The sequence below is a fragment of the Panthera leo genome, chromosome C1 (genome assembly GCF_018350215.1).
Source record: "Panthera leo isolate Ple1 chromosome C1, P.leo_Ple1_pat1.1, whole genome shotgun sequence".
NCBI lineage: Eukaryota > Metazoa > Chordata > Mammalia > Carnivora > Felidae > Panthera > Panthera leo.
The window spans coordinates 146,364,928-146,388,700 of NC_056686.1; the positions used below are offsets into that span (position 1 = coordinate 146,364,928).

Consider the following 23,773-nt stretch of genomic DNA (forward strand, 5'->3'; position numbering starts at 1 on the left):
CATGACCTCAAGGTTCCCGAGTTCTAGCCCTACACTGGGCTCTGCCCTGTCAGTGCAGAGCCTGATTGGGATTCTCTCTCCCTCTCTCCCTGCCCCTCCCCCTCTCGCCTGAATTCTCTCTCTCTCTCTCTCTCTCTCTCTCTCTCTCAAAAATAAAATAAATAAACTTGGGGCACCTGGATGGCTCAGTCAGTTAAGCATCCAACTTCAGCTCAGGTCATGATCTCACAGTTTGTGGGTTCCAGCCCCGCGTCTGGCTCTGTGCTGACTGCTTGCTCAGAGCCTGGAGCCTGCTTCGGATTCTGTGTCTCCCTCTCTCCCTGTCCCTCCACCACACATGCCTTGTCTCTCTCTGTCTCAAAAATAAATAAACATTAAAAAAATAAATAAAAATAAAATAAATAAACTTTTTTAAAAAAAGGCCACTAGTCTAAGGTTTTAGGAATTAGAGCCAAACACTTTAAAAGGATTTTTAGGAGGGAAAGAGCGAGCGCCTATAGTTCTCCAATTGCTGAGTTACAATCGCACAAGCAGAAGGAGGAAGGGAGAGAGAAAAAAGTCGAGGTCTGTGTTCAAGGCAGGAATTTTATCACAAAGAAACAAAGCAAGAGGCCAATTGTTACAGGACTTAAGCACAGAAGAGCATCAACTGAAATATCACAAACCTTGGTTACTACACCTACATCAAGTCACTACCCAGAAACAGCCCCATAGTCTGGAGTGCTGGGTGAAAGAACCAAAGAGCCAAGGATCCGCTTGACTTTCAGAGGAACCAAAAAGGGAAGTCCAGATTTTCCTGTATCTCTTCTGGTCACCTCCGTACGTTTTCTTCCCCATTTTGCCCGTTAATGTGATGTAGAGCACTAACACTGTAGAAATGTCACACTGCTTATTTTTCAGAGTGCTTTTATACATTTCACGTATACGTAACCAGATTTGAAATGGACAAATCCCTACTAGCCAGAGCAGGGGATATCAATCACGCTCACTGATGACACGAGAACAGTGGCGTTGTTGGCACGGCCTGTGTTCAGTGCTCAGCCTGGAAGTCCCTTTCCAAACAGCTGCTGCTCCAAATACAGCTAATAACCGTTTGGTGCTGCCTCACAGACAGCACGACCCAACCCAAGATGCCTGCATATACAATCCTATTCAATTTAATGTCAATTTACCATACAATGTCGCTAAAAGAAAAAAGTTCTTAGTTTAAGAAATTTGAATTGAGTAAACGTCACAGAGCATTTTTTGTAGACATATTAATTACTGGTGAGACAACATGTATCTTCCCTGTTATAAGTAATATTTGGAAATCAATGAATGTAATCCATCACATCAATAGACAAAAGAAGAAAAATCTTGCTATAATCTCAAGAAATTCAAGAAAATACTTGAAAAAAATTAATAGTCATTTAGGATTAAAAAGACCTCCCCCAAACCAGGAATTAAAGCAAATTTCATCAGTTCATAACAGGAATCTCAAAAACCTACAGTTAAAATCACACTTAATGGTAAAAGAGAGAGTGGTAATGAGTAATACTCAATACTCATTACTCATACTTAATGGTAAAAGAGCATTCACTCCTAGGACCAAGAAAAAGGCAAGGATCTTCACTCTTAGCACTCCTATTCGTCAACGTATTAGCAGTCCTAGCCAGTGCAAAAAAGCAAGAAAAAGAAATAAAATGCAAACAGATCAGAATGGAAGATGCAAAATTGTCTGTATTCACAGATAAGATGATTGCATATGTAGAAAATGCCAAATAATTTCTTAAAGAGCTACTAGCACTAAAATAATGTGCTTTGGCAAGCTTGTCGGAAATAAGGTCAATATGCAAAATTAATTTCATTTTCGTATACTAACAATTAACATCGAGATATTAGAAATAGCATCCAAAAACATGTGCTACTTAGCGATAAATTCAAGAAAATACACATGAGACCTGTTTCTTGACAAGCACAAGACACTGCTAAGAGTAACTGAAGAAAAACTCAATAAATGAGGAAACATGCTATGTTCATGGATCAAAAGATTTAATATTGTTAACATGACTGTTTTCTTCAAATAATCTATATATTCAACTCAATCTAATAAAAATCTCAGCATGTGTTTTTGTAAGAATTGTCAAATCAATTCTAAAATGGAATTGCAAATGCAAAGGATTCAGAAGATCCAAATCAATTTTAAAAAAGAACAAATTTGGAGCGGTCACACGACTTGATTTTAATACTTATTACAAAGCTACACTAATAAAGGAAGTTTAATAGCGATATAAATAGAGACATCCATAACCCTCGAACAGAATAAAGAAGCCCGAAATATACCCACATATATATGGTCATTTTATGTTCAAAGTGCCAAAGTAATTGAAAGGATAGATTTTTCAACAAATGATGCTGGAAAAATTTCATGTCTATATAAAAAAATAAATTTCACCTAAACCTCACAGAGTAAGAAAAATTAAGTTTAAACTGATGCAGGCCTAAATTATGCTGAAATGTTAAAATTTCTGGAAGAAATTATGTTTCTGGAAGAAACATAAAAGAAAATATTTATGAACTTTGCATAAAGACTTCTTCAATTAGGACGTGAAACATATGAAACATAGAAATAAAAATAGATAATCCATCAATTTGTAATCTACTCTGCAAAAGACACATTCAAGAAAACAAAATGGCAATCCACAGAATGGGAAAAAAAGTCAGAATACACATATCTGATAAAGGACTGGTTTCCATATATATAATGAAGCTTTACTTTCAACCATAAGAAGGTAACCCAATGTTTTTAATGTGCGAAAGATTCGACATTTATAAAGGCAGATATGCAACTGTCCAATATGCACATCAAAATAATTGAACACCATTACCCATCAGGGAAATGCAAATTAAAACCTCAATGAAATACTACTACACAATCACTTGAATAGCTAAAATTAAAAAAAAACAAAACTGATTTTAACACATGATTGTAAAAGTATGGACCAAACGGAACTCTCATCATACATTTCTGCTGGGGATGTAAAAGTGTACAATTTCAAAACTACTTGGGAGATAATATTTGTAAAATGAATAGATACTCATCATATGATCCTATAATTCTGGTCTTAGATATTTTCTCACAAGAAAAAAAAACATACCCCAAAACTTGTACATTAACGTTCACAGCACCTTTATCAACAATCCCCACATGGAAACCACCTGAACACTCATCAGGAGGCGAACAGGTAAAACAGCCATAGGAGATCCATAGAATGGGATATCACCCTGCAGTAAAAAAGGAACAAGCTACTAATACATCCAACAACATGAATACATCTCAAAAACATTCTGAGTGAAAGAAGCCAAATGCAAAATAATATCTTCCATAAGGACTCCTTTTTTTGCGAAACTCTGGGAAAAAACAAATCTAGTCTACACTGACAGAAAAGAGATCAGTCGTCTAGCCCTAGTCAAAATGAGGATTGACTGAGAACATTTTGAGGTGATGGAAATGTGATAGTGGTTACATGGGGTATGTGTGTGTCAAAACTCATCAAACCATCCAATCAAATTGTGTGCATTTCATTATATCCCAACTGTACCTCAATAACATTGATTTTTGAAACAGACTGGTTCCTACCTGGACTTGAGGGTGGAACATAAGCTTCTCGGTAGTTAGGCAGAGTTTATAGTTGGGCTGGAAAAGACCTACATTCTAGCTGCACTAAGTATCTTTAATTTGCCCAACTGCATATGAACCAGTTATCCTCGAAGACCGTTTGTTGCTGTCAAAATACTGCCTTGTGCCCAATCTGACTGGCAGAACCTGGTCTTGTGGGTAATTCAATATTGGGAAGACACATCAAAGATGCCATGGCCACAGGCTAATGCGGAGACCTACCTCCCCCTCCTTAATCTTTTGGATCTTGGTCATGGGAAGACAGCATAAGGTAGAGGGAGCCTTCACTTCACTTCAGCGTGTCTTGGGCCCACAGATAACCATGGGAGAAAGTCTAAGGGAAGAAAAGTACCCAGCATAGATGCCAGATCACCACCAAATCAAGGATGTCTATGGAATCTGAGACAGAGAGAATAAATGTGGTCTAAAAAATCAAGACTGCAAGTAGCCTTGGGGATGAAATATGCCAAGTATGGCTTCTTCTGCAGTATATAGGATAAAGCTCTAGAACAGTGTTTCCCAAAGAGTGGGACAAATACCAGTGGTGGTACATGTCCCTCAGAAATGATTCTAAGGGTTTTTGAACCGACTTGGAGTGGTCAGCAAACACGATTTAAATGACATTGAATCACACAATATTTTCTCTCTAGTTCTCTCAGTGTTTCTGTATTATCAAAAAGCCTCATTTGGGGCCAGTATGTCTATAACATCATATTCTTCTCTCTTTTAAACAAAAAGAAATACAAAATGCCTAACTGAAATACAGTAGCTATTTTTTGTTTATGTACATAGTTATCTTTTGCTTACACTAAGTAAACTGGTTTCTCATTTGTGGTAGTGATGCCAAGTTTCCGCAACAAATAAATGTCCTTCAGCAAAAAAGGGGGACAGTGAATTTATACAAAAAAAGAACGGGTTAAAAATACTACAGTAGAATATCGATATAGTGATACAGGAACACCTGAGGCTGCATAACAGTACCTTAACATGTTGCTTTGTAAGGAAGACTATATATCTGCGTGTAGATATAAACACATCAGTAAGCACTGAATTTTTACCAAATTGATAAATATGAAAGAAAATCCACTACAGAACATTTTCATGTCATAAATTGGCTTGTGGTTTTAATGACTTGCCCCTTAATATCCCCCAAAGTTGCAGATTCCACATTGCTGATAAAAGACGAGTTTCAGATTTTCTGTGTCTTGTAAATTAGGAGAAAACACCACGAAATTGGGGAAAAGGCAGGAATATATGTGCACAATAATGAAGAGTTACATTCCATTCTACCTCCATCTTCTTGCTTATGAGTGCTTGCTCTCGCGTGCAGGCAGGCAGGCAGGCAAAGAAGATACGCAGAAGGTGCCCATGAAAAAAGATTTTGTCTCCATAGAAGTCAGCAATCTACTATTTTTAGTTTTGCTCTCTTTTCTCTTTTTTTCTTGGTATACATTTTAATTTCTTTCCTTTACAAGAATCCATACAAACGGACATATTACTTTAGGTCCATTAATCACTTCTAAAAATACAACTCACATGGACAAACATCACAATTGTTATGCTGTTGTCAATGTTTTGACACTCTTGTGCAATTAAAAAAAAAAATCAACCTCAGCTGTGCTCTAGAGAATATTACCAGTCAAATAAGGAGGGAACTGTAAAACAGATTTTCTTATTTAAAGAAACATCCAACAGTTTGATTTCTACCAGGCTTCTAATTTCCCGATAGTAAAATTACATTTGGGATGAACAAAGATAAATGCCTTACCTTTTGGAAGGTGCAGTGTTATGTTGTTGCAAAAATCTGTGAAGCAGCATTCAGTTTTGGTAACATTGTTGGAACTATGACAGAAGACTTGAGCGTTCAACTCTGGGAGAGAGACACAGGACTTGATCACCTGTTCTTTCCCATTGGTTAGCATAACCGAGGCCCAGCATGCTCCTTCAGTTTGGCAGGTAAAGTTTGAAGAGTCACACAAAAGACATACACACTTCAATCCTGGAAGTGTAAGGCAGAAAGCTTGAAGATGCAGAAAACATCATACAAATTTATTTCATAATACCTGAGTACAAGAGTTCAACCTTAATGAAAATTGAGGTAGGGTTTAAATGAACAGCATTGGGCAAACACATGCTCCCACTGTTAGTACCTCTCAGTCATGTGTTTTATTAAATAGGAGGCCCAATCATCTTTTATTATTACTTGTATTTTTGTGAATTTATTCAGTTGCGACTATATTTTAAAATCATTTTCCTGTCCACGGTCTAAATCCCACCTTCTTAAACCCAACTGGCTTATTCCTAAGTCAATAGCTCCTGTGAAATGCTAGGATGCAGTAACACAGAAACCCAGGGGGACTGTCCAGCATCTCTTGTAAAGTGTGGTCAGAGAGCTGTGTAACCAAACATCCACTGTGCTCTGTTCATTTACCCTTTCTCCTTTAAACATTCAAGTACATGTGCAAAACACAAACCTAACCATAGAAATCTACCACTCTTGGGGCACCTGGGTGGCTCAGTCGGTTGAGCATCCGACTTCAGCTCAGGTCATGATCTCATCAGTCCCAAGTTCAAGCCCCACGTCAGGCTCTGTGCTGACAGCTCACAGCCTGGAGCCTGCTTTGGATTCTGTGTCTCCCTCTCTCTCTGTCCCTCCCATGCTCATGCTCTGTCTCTCTCTGTCTCTCAATAATAAATAAACGTTAAAAAAATTTAAAAAAAAGAAATCTACCACTCTAAAAATAATAGTGTGATCCTTTACATTTATATTCGATGATATTTTAATATTATTGCTATTGCCACAGTACCTTTAAGGCACTGATGAGCCATTACACTTCCCCTCTTGGCTAAGAAACACATGTCAAAAGAAGAGTCATTTGAACACAGACCATGACTTCAGGCACTTCTCTTTAATGAACACACCTATTCCAGAAAACATAACACATCAACAGTAGAATTTAACATATCTACACAAATAAAATTTCAAAACTGAGACTCTGCTAAATTAATCTGTTCACTGCACAAGTTTCCTCACTCTTCCCCACTTACTACACACACACACATACACACACATCCACCTCTCACATACACATTTACTCCCATGTTCAAAGTGGTGCCATATTTTTCTGTCCTGATGTAAAGTATCTCTCACCATGAAGTTCAGTGGTTGTGACAATTTATTCAAATTTTATTTAATTACACTGTTTTTAAATAGTACAATACTAAATAAGGCTTTTGTATTATTACTCTAATGAGCTTTTTGTTAAATTATAACTGTTCCCCACAATTATCTGAATGTACCAAATTTTATAATAAAATCATTTTTACTGAAATTAAAGACCTTAAATTGCTAATTGCTGAAATTGGAGCTAATTTCCTAACTGCACAGTATTTGATACATAAATGACAATTTTTATCCTCAACTTCAAACACCAATATAAAAACAAATATGGATAATATTCCTTCATAACTGGGTGTGTAAGAAAGAACAAATTACATACTGAAAAGCAAAAATGATCTCTTCTTTGGTAATCTTTCTTGATTGGCAAGATACCCTCTCTATAAACATTTTTATTACTATGGGCTAAAAGAAATACAGTCATAATACAATTTTGTTACCAACGTTGCACCAAGCACATAGTTCACTCCTCCATTTATTCTAGGGGTGACTAATATAAATAAATACACAATTGACCCTTGAACAACATGGGTTTGAACTGCACGGGTGCATTTATACATGGATTTCTTTTCAATAAATGCAGTACAGTACTGGGGTGCCTGGGTGGCTCAGTCAGTTGAATATCCAATTCTTGATGTTAGCTCAGGTCGTAATCTCATGGTTCATGAGTCTGAGCCCCTCATTAAGCTCTGCACTGACAGTGAGGAGCCTGGTTGGGATTCTCTCTCTCCTTCTCTCTCTGTCCCTCCCCCATTCATGCTTGCTCTCTCTCTCAAAATATATAAACTAAATTAAAAAAAATTATTTTTAAAATGCAGTACAGTACTATAAGTGTAGTTTCTCTTCCTAATGATTTTTTTTTTAATTTTTAAATGTTTATTCATTTATTTTAAGAGAGAGTCATGTGGATGAGAATGGGGGAAGGGCAGAGAGAAGAGAGTGAATCCTGAGCAAGCTCCACTCCATCAGCCTGGAGCCCGATGCAGGGCTTGAACTCACGAACCACGAGATCATGACCTGAGCCGAAATCAAGGGTAAGATACTTAACCGACTGAGCCACCTGGGCATCCTCACCTAATGACTTTCTTAACATTTTATTTTCTGTAGTTTCTTTACTGTAAGAATATGGTATATAATATATATCATAAAGAAAATATGTGTTAATTGTTAATGCTATTGGTAAGGCTTCCAGTCAACAGTAGGCTATTAGTAGTTAAGTTTTTGGAGACTCAAAAGTTAAGGAGATTTTGAACTGTGTGAGGCGTTGGTGCCTCTAACATCCACGTTGTTCAGTGGTCAACTATACTCATTTGTTGATATTTATGTGCTACAGTCGAACCTTATAATCCACACTGATTAGGATTCAGTAGAGCTAGATATATAAAATCCAGGTGATTTGAAAAATATTTTAAGTCACTTTCCTTACATAAAAGACAGTTCATATAATGACTATCCATCCACCTAGGTGTCTTCTGACGGTGGAATCTCTCTAGTACCTCTACGACTGATCTGCCACAGGCCTTCAAATCCCAGTTATACTAGCTTTGAATTTTGGTCATCCATTTCCTTATATGAAAGAGGAGGAGAAGAAGAATATACCTCCTCATACTGTTGTTGTGAAGAATAAATTGATCTAGGTAAAGCTCTTAGAACAATGCCTGGCACACAGGAAGCATTATGGAAACATTTAGTGACCATGCTTTCTCCTACTAGAAGAGGTAAAGCTAGTTGTATTATGTAACAATTGAAATACATTCATAATCCATAAAGGAATGGCTGAATGAACTAGGGTGTACAGACCGTTTAAAAGGCATCACAAAGAAATGCATCCCTTTCTACTCTGTGGAGTGAGTTGAATGCTCTCCTTCTCTTAACGTCCCAGGCTAGCACCTAGACAGCCACATAGCAGGATGGTGTCTGGCCATGGTCCAGATACAGAACTCAGGAAAAGAAGGTCTCAGTCCTACCTCGGTCACTAACTTGCTCATTGACTTTAGAGAAGATATTTAACCTTCAGGGCCTCAGTGTCTTCTTCTGAAAATGGAAAATGAACCCGGGTCAGGGCCATGTATCCCAAAACCTTGAAATATCATAGAGTGCCACCATTTTATGACTCTAAGATTTTGTACTTGATGGAAATTTAGAATTATAAAATATAGAAAACGCTGATGTTGAAGAAACTTAATCCACTGTGGTCATTCTTCACCCTCATATTTTAAGGGGCTGAAGTTGGGAAGAAGAACTCTCCTGACACCCAGTCTCAAACCAGTTGTTACTAGAGTCCTCATCAAAGTCTCCATGAACTTTCTATTTCCAAGAGAAGCCTAGCCTGGAAATCCAGGCAACTAACTATGGAATATGGGTCCACCGGGTGAAGACAACCATAAAGCACTCAACAACTAAACATACATTAGTTTCACGTGTGTTTATCATTACGTATAATTCCCAGTGACAGTGTGGGAGTTAGTTGTCACCATCTCCATTTTATAGAGAATGAAATGAGGCTCAAAAAGATCAAGTGACTGAATTAATGTAGCAGTTATTAGACTACTCAAGCGATGTTGTTTCTGCCCTACCAAAGCTGACACATTTTTTAAAAAGACAGGTACACAAACCATTTTGCTACCTCGCTGGTTTCTAGCAATTGAATAAAACACAATTCTAATACAGCAGAAAGAAATTAATAATTAACACTTGACCATTGAGGTGTTGATCTGTACTGTCCTAATTACCTTTTGAAATACAGTTGGTATTTTTAAAACAAATTCTACCCACTTATTTTCTGAGGAGACAAGCAGTTAAATAAAAGTCAGTCATCATGTGCTTTGTATCTACAGAAGTAACCTTACCTTTCAGGTTGTCTAAGTTTTGTATTAAGCACAAACATTGAAGTACCTAACCTGCTACTTTTTCTTAGAAATACTACTAGCTCCTTATAAAAATGATTAGATACTAGCTCTTATCGAGGAAGAATGTGGATACTCCCTGGATGTTTAATAAGCTATAAAAATTTCCTTCAGTTTTAATTAAAAGGTACCAATTAGAAGATTAATTCCGACCTAGGTGATAGAGTTACAACATAGTAAATGCCACCTTACTTTAAGTGGTGCATGATGGAAAACATTGACAAAACAGAATTTGCTGATAATGGCTTCAAACATCTGTTAAATATTCTCATTTATTCCAGGTCAACTGGCAGTACTATAGCACTGATGGAACACAAACAGCAAACTAAAAGAAACCTAAGACGTATATCTAACATGCAACATATTCAGTCTTGCATTTTTCATTTCCCACCAAACCACTCTATGGTCACATTTGGTATATAATTAAATTATATTTATATCAACCACCCTCAACATAGAACCCTTGTGCTGCCAATTGAAACATAAGCTGCCCTTAGTGATTAGACTTATGCTTTCATATTTTGTTTTTTAAAAGACTGATGTTAATTGAGTCAATTATACTAGAATATTCCATGACAGGATAAATCTGGCTGTTAGCAGACAGCAGTCCAGCCTTATGTTTCTTTATTTTATACTTTCCCATTATAATGTACTTGAGTCATATGGAAAGGGATAGCAAATGAAGTTGAAGAAGGAGGTAATTACCCGTAATAAGGAGGTCCATTAGAGTTTTCCCCACAAGAAAGATTGCACTTTTCTTGTGTCTCCTCCCACCCCTTTAATAAGCCCCCTTTCCCCCTTTTTGCCAATTAGTCTGTAAAAGCCAAGACATCTGTTACTCACAAGACATCTGTTACCCACATGAAACCCTAGGATGTGCACATTCCTAATCAACCAGAAAATAAATTTTCATCCATCTTTACATGTGATGGCAAACACACCCTGATGTCCAGAAGTGTAAAAACCATCAGACTGTAGAAAAAAACCCAAATTTATCAATTTGTATCTATGTACTATTCTTGTTAAAAGGCCAAGTATTTGTTTGGGAAATATTAGCTATTTTAAAGGGGATACTGTTTTCAAAAAGTCGGTTGCCTATATTTTGGGTCTATATGCTAAAATATCTATTGACTGATGCCTTACACAAATTTCTGACACATACCCTTTCCTCTTCTCCAGACATTAGTTGATTCAATTTCCCTAATTTTGAGCAAGCTATTGAACACAATTTTTTTTTTTTAATTCAGAAAACTGTCTCAAATTTGACCGGTTGAATATGTAATCTTTTCATCATTTGCAGGCTTCTGAGTTAACAAAGGAACAAGTCAAGCTCGTCCATATGCTGAATCTGAAAAGAACACCAGGACGACTAGTACTAGTGAACGTGAAGGGAAGCCAGACAGGGTCAAAGGAAATCAGGCAAAGACCTATCTTCCCTTCTACTCCTTCTCAACATTGATTTTCTTCTCATTTGGTCATTTCAAATAATTTATCTTTCTTCACGGTAAGAAAAAATATAATAGAGAAAGAAAGCCGCCTTCATAAAATATGGGAAATCTGAATACAAACTTTTTGACCAGATGAGTTTTCAATAGAGATTCAAGTTGTAGAAATTCTACTTGCCAGGCTGTATCGAAGGACAGTCAGAACCCCTAACATATGAGAATATACCCGGCACAAAGGAAACTGTTCCTTTGCGCAAAGTGGCAATTATGTCCCCTGTTCAGGAAGGCCTCATCCTTATAGCTGAGAAGGAATGGAACAACTCTAACAGGAGGGATTCTATCCAGGAGAATGGTTTTCACTCTCGGCTGCGGGCTGTAATCAGGAAGAGCCCAACACATTTTGAATTACAGAGGTAGCCATTTTGAATGTCCGCAGTCCACAAGGAACACTAAATAAACCTCAGGTTTCAGCTCGACCACAAACCACCAAACACAACTTCTCCCCATCTTAGATTCCTCACCTGAGAGATAATAAGGTCAGGAAGCAGATTAGGAGATTTCTAAAGATCCCACCCACTTTACAGTGCTTTTCTGCTCTAGGCCCGGGTCGCCGTTCTCAATATAAGTAACTACAGCGTTATCTTAGCTAAAAAGAGAGAGCACCCAAAGGATAGGCTTAAACCCCCAAATTCACACACGGGTTGTTCAGTGGATAGGAGGATCCTACTAGTTCATAAACTGACAAAATGTCTCCAGTCGGTATTAAAGATGATTTATCCTGTCCTATCTCATACGATGATCCAATGCCTTAACCAACATAGGCATAAGATTTTTCAGAAGTGAAGAGAAAGTTCACAGCCGGTCTGAATTGGGCTAGACACCCAGAGTCTTATCTAATCCCTCAATTAGATAGACACAGGATCACAGAAATGGCATGCGAGACCGAAGGCTATTCAGTAACACCAAACTATGGCAATCTGACGCTACTAAATGGAAATGAAAACATTTTCCAATAACGTTTAAATGGCTGATAAAAAGAGCAACGTTTAAAGTTGGTCAGGATTATATTACTTATTTACCTACCGCCTCAAAATTGTGACCATATACAGAAAAGATATGCACTATGGCATAATGTCAAATGCTTTTAGGGAACTTAAAAATTTTTTAAAAGAGAAAAATGATCAGGTTAACCTTTTTGCTTCTCAGCATAGTATTAAATGTGAAGCTCACTTTTCAAAGAAGGGCTTTTCCAAAACTACCATTAAGAACATTAGCCCCGAAGCTCCTACAGCAGGGGGACACACACACACACACGTGTGTGTGTGTGTGTGTGTGTGTGTGTGTGTGTGTGTGTGTGTGTGTATGGCAACCATAAAGGGGCACAACCTAATCTAAAAGGGGGATGACAAAATTATTTGTGTGGATTTTCTTAAAATGCCCCCCATGAAAGCATGAAAATGCAGAATTCTGTGCCGGGGAGAGGACAGCCTTTTCCTTCTTGCCTTGGGAAGTCAAGGCAGTAGTTTGCAGCAGGCTGGCAGGGGCAGAGTTGCATGAGGACTGCTTTTGGCAATAGTGTGACATCTCTTAGAGTAAATCCTTGTTTCCTTAGGGAGGGCACATTTCCTGCAGTCCTCTGGCCAGCTTTAGATTTCGTAGCCATGTACGTAAGAAAAGGACCTCATTTGGGGTCTCCCGTATCAGAGCATCATGTCAAAGAAGAAGAGTGTTCTTGATCGCAAGACACGTATCCTCTGCCACCCTCCCATGGAATTCTCACTTAATTTGAGAAGTCAGATGCTTAGGCTGGCAGCTCAAATGGTGCCTCATCAACCTGTCCTCTTAATCTGGGTTTTTGTTGTTGTTGTTGTCTTGTAGTTAAGAAAATAGGTATGCTCAATGGATTGCAATTGTATTTAGAATAAAACAAAATCCACAGTCATGACTGTGACCTTATAGGTTAGTAGGTCTGGGTTGTTCCCACTTCTTGAACCTCCTTTCTTTTAACTCAGCCTTTCAGACATACGGGTCTCCTTTTCATAGTTCTAGAAAATAAGTTCTTCCCCACTTCATGGTTTTTGCTCTCACGGTTCCCTTTGCTGTAGTATTCTTCCTCTCCTTCTAATTCTTCAGTGTCAGCTCAAATGTCACCACCTCAGGGAAATCTTCACAGTCTCCTCTTTGACAAGTGATCTGCTCCCCATCCTTTCTGGTATATACTGAAATCTGTAGTTAGCCTATTCATTGTATCAGCCTTACAAGAAAGAACACTCTGTGAAGGCAAGGATCTTTCCTGCCTCATCTACCATCACATCCCCAACACCTACAATAAGGTATACAGATGATAAAAAACAAGAAACATGCATTAAATTAGTAAGTGTGAAAAACTACACAGATTAATGCTAAATGGCCAAACATATAAAAAGATTCACAACCATGTAACTATTCTCATTGTGGTATGTTATCTTCCAGTCTTTTTTCTTTTTTTAATGTTTTATTTACTTTTGAGAGAGATAGAGAGAAAGACTGCCAGTGGGGGAGGGGCAGAGAGAGAGGGAGACACAGAATCTGAAGCAGGCTCCAGGTTCTGAGCTGTCAGCACAGAGTCTGACACGGGGCTCGAACCCACAAACCATGAGATCATGACCTGAGCCGAATCGGATGCTTAACCAACTGCTCCACCCAGGTGCCCCTGTTCCATATAGGTTTCCATAGTTGAATTCTACCTATAAACACAATTTTGAGTGCTGCTCTTTTAGTCTATTAGCATTATATCATGAGCTTTTTATAATATCTTGTTTATAGTCACTTAACAGCATTCATAGACCTACCATTAGTGTAACTGGATGACATCCAGCATTTTCTTGCTTTTAGACATTTCAGTTGTTTCCCATTTTTGCAATTAAGTAACACCTTACTGAATATGTTTGTGGATTAATCTTTAACCAAATTTATTTTCTTAGGCTAGAGTCCCAGAAGTGGAATTTCAACATCAGACCTTCTCAATAGACACTGACAAATAGCTTTCCAGAAAAATTTTATCAATTAAGATTTCCATTGGCCTTAAATGAAAATACCCATTTCACATACACTTGTCAGCATTAGATATTCTCACTAAAACCTTAATAAAATGATAGATGGAGGTTGCAACTTATTTTAGTTTGCATTTCCCCACTAATGGGGTTGAACTTTTTTTTTTTTTTTTTCAAATATTTCCTCTGAAGTTCCTCTTGGGTGAATTTTTTGTCCATGTCATTTAACTCTCTGTTAAATCTGAAATTTCTTCCCAATTTGAAAGAGCTCTTTATAAAGATAGAAACCCTTTGCCATAGGTATTACATGTAACTTTTCCCACTTTCATATTTATTTGCTTCTTCCTAATGTAACATCTTCATTGTTTTTGAAAAAAAAAAAGATACTTGCACCTTGTCAAAAAGGAGTCAAGCAATATACATAATATAAAGAAGTAAAATAAAATAAATCACCCCTAATCCCATATTTACAAAATGACTAGTGTTATCATCCTCTCCAAATATCTTTCTATGGAGCTTTACTTATAGAGATCAAAAAAACTAATGCAACAGATGGAAATCATATCAACCAATCTTTTACTCAGCACTTTCTTCCTTTGCCCTCAAGCTCAGGAAATACTCCATCATTATGTGTGTGTGTGTGTGTGTGTGTGTGTGTGTGTGTGTGTGTGTGTGTGTTTTATTCACTTAACCTCTATATGTATGCAGTTTGTGATTTATGTAATTTGCTTATGGTATTAGATAATAAATAGATATAATAAATAAATCTCTTTGACAGGTGATAAGGGGATTACTTTATGGTAAATTTCTAGATGTTAATTTTTAAATTATTATTTAAAGAATATCGTATTAACCATGGTTCTTCGGAGAAACAGAACAAGTAGGATGTATATGTATATTTACATGTATGTATACATAGCATTGTAAAATATATACATGGGGGGAGAGACAGACACAGAGAGAGAGAGACACTTATTCCAAAATTTGCCGGGTAGACTGCAGGGAAGAGCTGATATTGCAGATCAAGTCTGAAGACCTTTTGGAGGCAGAATTGCCTCTTCTTCTGGGGACTTCAGTTTGTTTTCTCTTAAGGCCTCCAACGAATTTGGTGAGTCCCACCCAATTATGGAGAGCAATCTGCTTTATGGAAAGTCTAGTGCTTTATTTTATTTTATTTTATTTTATTTTATTTTATTTTATTTATTCTTCCAAGATTTTGTTTAAATTCAAGTTAGTTAACATATAGTGTAGTACTGGTTTCAGGAGTAGATTTTAATGATTCCTCACTTACATATAATACCCAATGCTCATCACACCAAGTGCCCTCCTTAATGCCCATCACCCATTTAGCCCATCCCCCCCCCCCAACCTCTCCAGCAACCCTCCCTTTGTTCTCTATAGTTAAGAGGCTCTTGTGGCTTGCCTCCCTCTCTGTTCTTAACTTATTTCACTTTTCCTTCTCTTCCCTTATGCTTATCTGTTTTGTTTCTTTTTTTAAAATGTTTTAATGTTCATATTTGAGAGAGGCAGAGAGAGAGAGGGAGACAGAATTTGAAGTAGGCTCCAGGCTCTAAGTCTGACACAGGGCCCGACCTCATAGACTGTGAGATCATGACCTGAGCTGAAGTCGGATGCTAACAAACTGAGCCACCCAGGTGCCCCCTGTTTTGTTTCTTAAAGTCCACATATGAGTGAAATGATATGGTATTTGTTTTTCTCTGACTTATTTCGTTTAGCGTAATACACTCTAGTTCCATCCACATCATTGCAAATGGCAAGATTTCATTGGTTACGATGGCTGAGTAATGAAAATATTACATACATAATGGAATATATATCACAACTTCTTTACACATTCATCAGTCAATTGACATTTGGGCTCTTTCCATAATTTGGCTACTGTTGATAGTGCTGTTATAAACACTGGGGTGCATGTACCCCTTCAAATCTGCATTTTTGTATCCTTTGGATAAATACCTATTAGTGCAATTACTGGGTTGGAGGGTAGTTCTATTTTTAATTTTTTTGAGGAACCTCCACACTATTCTCCAGAGTGGCTGCACCAGTTTGCATTCCCACCAATAGTACAAGAGGGCTCCCCTTTCTCCACATCCTCACCAAAATCTGTTGTTTCCTGAGTTATTAATTGTAGCCATTCTGACATGTGTGAGGTGGTATCTCATTGTGGTTTTGATTTGTATTTCCCTGATGATGAGTGATGTTTAACACATTTTTCATGTTGTCTGTTAACCATCTATATGTCTTTTTTGGAGAAATGTCTTTCCATGTCTTCTGCCCATTTCTTCACTGGATTATTTATTTTTTGGATGTTGAGTTTCCTTATAGATTTCGAATACTATCCCTTTATCCAATATGTCATTTGCAAATATCTTCTCCCATTCCATAAGTAGCCTTTTAGTTTGTTGATTGTTCCCTTCAGAATATAAAAAGAGACAAAGAGTTTCTAAGACCAGCAAAAACTAAAGGACTTCAGGAACACAACCATCTCTGCAAGAAATATTAAAGGGGACCCTTTGAGCGGGAGAGACCAAAAGCAACAAAGACTAGAAAGGAACAAAGGCAATCTCCAGGAATAGCAACTTTATAGGTAATACAATGGCACTAAATTTGTATCTATCAATAATTACTCAGAATGCAAATGTATCAACCAAAAGACATAGGGTATCAGAATGGATTAAAAAAAACAGGACCCATTGATATGTTGCTTACAAGAGACTCATTTTAGGGGCTCCTGGGTGGCTCAGTAGGTTAAGTGTCTAACTTCGGCTCAGGTAATGATCTCGTACTTCATGAGTTTGAGCCCCACATCGGGCTGTGTGCTGATAGCCCACAGCCTAGAGCCTGCTTAAGATTCTGTGTCTCCCTCTCTCCCTGCCCCTTCCCCACTTGCATTCTGTATCTCTCTCTCAAAAATAAATAATAAATAAACATTTAAAAAATGTTTACAAGAGACTCACTTTAGACCCAAAGATACCTCCAGATTGAAAGTGAGGGGTGAGGGGGTGGAGAACCATTTATCATGCTAATGGACCTCAAAAGAAATCTGGAGTAGCCATGTTAGTATCAGACAAACTAGACTGTAAACCAAAGACTGTAATAAGAGATGAAGAAGGACACCATATCATAATAAAAGGGTCCATCCAACCAGAAGATCTAACAATTATATTTATGTCCCCAACTGGAGAGCAAATATATAAACTTACTGATAACAAACTTAAAGAATCTAATTTACAATAATACAATAATAGTACAATAACAGCAAGGGACTTTAACACCCCACTTACAACAATAGACAGATTATCTATGCAGAAGATCAACAGGGAAACAATAGCTTTTAATGACACAATGGACCAGATGGACTTAACAGATACATTCAGAGCATTTTATCCTAAAGCAACAGAATACATTCTTTTCAAGTTCACATGAGACATTCTCCAGAACAGATCACATATTGGGTCACAAATCAGCCTTCAACCACTACAAAAAGATTGAGATCATACCATGCATATTTTCAGACCACAACGCTATGAAATGAAGTCAACCACAAGAAAAAATTTGGAAAGACCACAAATACATGGAGGTTAAAGAACATCCTACTAAAGAATGAATGGGTGGGGTCCCTGGGTGGCTCAGTTGGCTAAGTGTCTGACTTCGACTCAGGTCATGATCTCTCAGTTCGTGAGTTCGAGCCCCGCATCAGGCTCTGAGCCAATGGCTCAGAGCCCGGAGCCTACTTCGGATTCTGTGTCTCCCTCTCTTTCTGTATCGCCCCTCCCCTCTCAAACATAAATAAACATTTTTAAAAAAAATTTTAAAAAGAATGAATAGGTTAAATACATGGAAGCAAATGAAAAGATGACAATCGAAAACCTTTGGTATGCAGCAAAGGTGATCATAAGAGGGAAGTAATAGCAGTACAGGCCTTCCTCAGAAGGTAATAAAAGACTTAAATACACAACCTAACTTTACACCTAACGGAGCTGGAAACGGAAGAACAAATAGAGCCTAAAACAAGCAGAATAAGGAAAATAATAAAGAATAGAGCAGATATAAGTGATATAGAAATAAAAAAACAAAAAACAGTAGAACAGTTCAACAAAACAAGGAAAATCTACTGCTTTAAATGTTAATCTTATTGAAAAAATGCCTGATAACAGCATCCACACTGGTGTTTGCCTATACATGCAGATACTATGGCGTAGCCAAGTTGACATATAAAATTTACTTTCCCAAGTATTTATTATACATCAAATTCCATGGTAAGAGCTAAGAAGGTAGGAAGGAAGAAAAGAGAAAAGACCATTCCCTAAAGGAATTGTAGAGTTAAAGGACATCATGATAGTGTGGTAAAAGAGTCACTGATGTGTGCACAATGTGTTGGGGGACAGAGGTTGAGCAATGCTTAATCTAACCTGGGGTGGGAGTGGGTAGGAGCAGGCAGGTAAGATTTCCTTAAGTTGAGTCTTAAGGAGCACAATTGTTCTTCACCATCCCCAGCCCTCTCTCCTCCTTCATAGTCCCACCCTACCTTCTCAGCTCATCAAAGACCCTCTAGTCAGCCCCCACCAGCCTGGGGATACCACGGCAGTCCTCACCCAGCAGACAGTGAAGTAATAATGTCTCCTGTTGTGGGGCTGATATGTACAGACTTTAACCTGCCCCCATTTTGCTAATGTGTTCTTGTCACACCCACCCTCCACGCAGAACTCCATTCCCAGTCCCAACAAGCATTTTGGCACTGCTTCAGAGGTCCCGTGGCCTCAGCTTCTGGTTGGAAAAGTTCAGCCTTCACTGGAGTTGCAGGATGTGGCTTAGAGCCCTTACCCAGGGCAAGGTCCTGGGGCTTCTGCCTGCTCTTCACCTGACTGGTTTGCCAGCCCCTGCTGGGGTCACGGGGACCCTCAGGCTTTGAGCCAGGCAGTGGCATGAGTGCATTCCAGACTTGTCAGCTCCTGGCTGGTCATGCCCATGGGTGCTTTTCCGATGCACCTGGGTACCACCTAGGTGTAGCAGGGAGAGGACACAGTTTGCTTTTTACAGAATGACCTCAACACTGCAGTAGCATTTCTCAAGCATTTTTAAAGCCCATATCTACTTAAACAAAGAAATCTCACACCTCCAGTCTTCTGTCAAGATTTCAAAATGAAATGTATAGCTTATCTAAAAACAAATCCACGTAGTGGTGACTTCACTGTGTTTTCATCAGAAAATCTGCCCTCTGCTCTTTAACCCCTTTGAATATCACCACTCTCAGTAGAGAAGAATGGCTTTGAAAGGCACTGCTTGCTAGATCAGGATTTATTGATATTATTTAGAAAGTGATATATTTCTAAATTATAAGAAGAAAAACGAAAAACTGGTAACTAAACCCTAAATACTTATTACAATTTAGGCTCTATTGACCATATAACTGCTGATAGTCACATAAAATCATACTTGATAGTGGTTACCAGATTTGGAGATTTCACCAACAAGTTAAATTCCAAAAATAATTTGGGACTCAACCAGGGTTGCACTAAATTTTTGTTTTCCCTAAGGAAGAACATGGGACCAGAGGGAAGCAATCTCTATTACCATCATTTCAAAACAGAAAGGTTATTATAATACCAACCAAGTGTGGAAGAACATAAAGACATTAAGGACTGACTTTGCCAAGATCAAGGATATCTTTTTAAATTTTCAAGTGTTGAAAAACATAATTACTTTTATAATGTCATATTCCTTTTGTCTTTATTAGATACAAACTGTTAATCTGGGGGTTGACCACATATCAGAAAGTGGAGCTTGAGTGGCCAACCTGTTTGTGTACTTTGTTTTGTTCACAATCCATGGTCACAATCTACACAGGAATGCTCTCTAAAATGGAAAAGGCAATATTCCACGGGGCTATTTGTACTCAGTATGGATATTCTGGAAAACTGAAATAATAAAAGCTGAATAATAGTAGCCACCTACCCCAAGCTACAAAAAAAACGAATAGTCCCAGATCAGTTGTCTGGCTAACAAGGGACTTCCTTGTGTAGTGAACGGGCTACCAGGCCTTTCAGGCTCAACTCAATGAGCTCCCTCTATGCAATGCCTCCATCAGTACTGGGGCACAGATCTTAACACTGTGTGTGATCAACCTGCACATTTAGGTCTATTTTACATGACCTGGAGGATGATATAGAATTTTTGGATCATTACAGACCTGTATTCCATATATTGTTTGTCAAATCTGTGATTTACTTGATGGTAAACTCTTGGTCAGGAACACATCATATAATTTTAATACTGTTCTCATGGGAAACTATGGCCAATTATTACCAACTCCTGAAAGATGTAATTTCCAGCAACATCTTGTAGTGATAAGCAAAGACTGCTACACTGTTGCATACAGAAATGAGCCTGCATAAAGAGAACAGTGCAGGAGTTCTAATCAAGTCTGGTGTACTTAAGTCCATGTTAGGAGACCTGAGGTTCTAATCCTAGTTCTGTTAATGTGGCCTTTGAGGCTTCTGTGTCCTGATGATTTCCAAATGTTCTGAAGTTATATGACCCAAAGAAGTGAATGCATCAATGGCCACCATGAAGTATCAGAAAGAGCAATACAAATGTTTTATACCCAAAGAAAAAAGAAGTTGTCCTAGAATCATAGTTCACAGAGAAAACTGTTCAGGAGAATATCAGTCTAATAAGGATTGAAATGAACAATCTGAGCGCATACTTTGGAGATCCATTAAGTCATAGAAATCTAGTTTTGTGTTTTCAATCTCCAGGAGGTAGAAAAGACAAAAGATAGAAACCAAACGGGAAAGGACCACAAAGAATTCAGCGATGAAAGGAAAACAGGAGCCTATGACATGGTCAATCTATTCGGGATGAAAACATAAGGGTTTTTTTTTTTTTCAATATATGAAGTTTATTGTCAAATTGGTTTCCATACAACACCCAGTGCTCATCCCAAAAGGTGCCCTCCTCAATGCCCATCACCCACCCTCCCCTCCTTCCCACCCCCATCAACCCTCAGTTTGTTCTCAGTTTTCAAGAGTCTCTTATGCTTTTGCTCTCTCCCACTCTAACCTCCTTTTTTTTTTCCTTCCCCACCCCCATGGGTTTCTGTTAAGTTTCTCAGGATCCACATAAGAGTGAAAACATATGGTATCTGTCTTTCTCTGTATGGCTTATTTCACTTAGCATAACACTCTCCAGTTCCATCCAGAAAACATAAGTTTTTAAAGCTAAGGAAGCTCTCACCTGCTTAAGGGATACAATTAAAAATAACCAGTAAAGAAACAAGTAATCAATAATTAAGAGTCAAACTACAGGGCTAGAAGAAGATGCAGATAGAAAAAAAAAAAGACAAAATTATCTCAAGTTTCAAAATAAAGTAGCAAAGAATTAAAGTCCTTGAGTTCTCAGGGGTTCACTTGTCAGAAATTTTCATCATGATCCACATTCATTTATATGATCAGATATGGTAAGGAATAGATAATTCTTAATCTAGAAATAAAAGGAAACTATCCAAAGTAAGATGAGCTAACTAAAAATAGATTGGCAAGTGAAGAGTTGAAAGGGGAAGAGAAGGGCAAGTGATACAGAAGGAAAGTTTTTCTTAGAGGCTGATCCCAACTGGGCCTCTTTCTGACACTGACCCCAGGACTCAAAGGTTTGGCTCATAGACTATACAGCATGCATAGTATGCACGCATGAAAAGGACAGCATCAACTGGCCCTCTATTCATAGAAGGTAGCTGGGAGTAATTGCTGAGGAATGGGAAGTGAAATTTTTAAATCCACAATTTAAAAATATATTGATAATTTTCATACTTTTAGGGATTTTCATAGATGCTTTAGAAGGTAGGTCAGGGGCATCTGGGTGGCTCGGTGAGTTAAGCATCCTGACTCAACATCCAAGGCCCAGACCACACTCCCTAAATATAACCCTTGGTGTGGCCGACAACCCTTCTGGCTTTGATTAACTTCTTCTTTGGTAGTAGACTGCCACTTCAAGGTGATAAAATTCGCAGCTCTGACACCAAATAGACATTTTTGTTAAAAAAAAAAAAAAAAAAACCTTCTGGCATCTGAGCACGATCAACGAGTGGAAGTTATGTAGGGGTGGCTGGGTGGCTTAGTTGGTTAAGTGTCCAGCTCTTAGTTTCAGCTCGGGTCATGATCTCATGGTTCGTGGGATCGAGCCCCACATCGGGCTCTGCACTGACAAACTGGAGCCTGCTTGGGATTCTCTCCCTCCCTCTGTCCCTCACCCACCCATGTTCTACCAACCCACCCCCATCAAAAATAAATAAACTTAAAAAAAAAAGAGTGGATGTATCTAGAAATGTTCACTCTCCTACATTAGTTACTACATTATTTTTCTTCCCTTCTCAACCAATTATTTCTTGGGTCTGACAAACAATTTGGGAAGGACAAATGCTTCAGTAGAAAAATGAACAAAGCAGATGATTAGAGAAAGAAAAACTGTCAATAAATGTGAAAAGTGATACTTAAGACTCATTAGAGATTCAAAATGTAAAATTAATACAAAGACATTATTTCTATTTGCCAAGTCATAAATGATTTTGTAAATTATAACACCCAGAAATGGCAAGGGGTTATCAGTGAAATTTCACCTTTGTTCATAGTTGGTGGAGTACCAGGTCATAGAAACTTTTGAGAGGACAATCTGAAATGCTTGTCTCAGGAGCCCTACAAATGCTTACATTCTTTGTGATTGTATTTCCACTTCCTCTTCATGAAATAATCAGGAAAACAAAATTTTACTTTAAATCTCCATTGCAGCTATTAATCACAAAAGTAAAAATTGGAAATAACCGAAATCTCCCTAAATCAAAATGTTTAATTTCGACAAAACATATGATGGCATAATATGCTGTTTTTAATAATATTCAAATAGAATGAAAATTGCTCACTGTAAATATTAAATTAAAAGTAGAATCATTCAGGATATGATCTAAATTTACATACATAGGCACAGAAATAAAGACTAGAGGGAAATAACATCTAAATATTAATAGTGATTTCCTCTGAAGTAAAAACTAAAGATGATTTTTCTATTTTTCAACTCCTTTCTCTAATCTGCTATAATGAACACATATCAATACTGTAATCAGATACTAACATCTTATTTTGTTAAAATCATGTCTTGCTCTGTGAAAGTATTTCATTCACAGGGATTCGTTTTGGAAATCATAGGGATTCTGCATAGGACTTTAAAATAACGCTGCTGGCGGAATCTGGTCAATACCCACGTGCCCTCTGCCATGTTATCCCACAGCGTACAGTAACTATTTTCCAGACCCAAAATTGGAATTCTGTGGTCTAAAAATAGGCTGACATATGTGAAAGCAGGGTTGTCCCTGAAAATTCAGGTACGTGATGATTACAGAATGACTCCCACTCAAGACTGAAAACTTACCTGATCCTGAAATGTAAACCAACAGATTTGCTAGCCTGATGATCTTTCCATAACTTGACACCTCGTCTTTAAATCTGTCTTGGAAGAGGGTCATAACAGGTATAATGACTCTC

The 23,773-nt window shown here is 37.8% G+C and overlaps 1 protein-coding gene across 6 annotated transcripts in view; it reads right to left on the minus strand.

Moving 5' to 3' along the window:
• Nucleotides 1-23,773, minus strand: part of ACVR1C (activin A receptor type 1C) — a 73,477-nt gene that overhangs the window by 35,187 nt on the left and 14,517 nt on the right. For 5 of the 6 annotated variants that reach the window (XM_042948840.1, XM_042948842.1, XM_042948843.1 and 2 more), the window contains exon 2: nt 5,427-5,657. In XM_042948840.1, the coding sequence (XP_042804774.1) occupies nt 5,427-5,657 (231 nt within the window). Of the gene's footprint in view, nt 1-5,426; nt 5,658-6,465; nt 6,512-23,773 lie in introns of those variants that run through there. The other variant, XM_042948841.1, reaches the window with a different exon arrangement.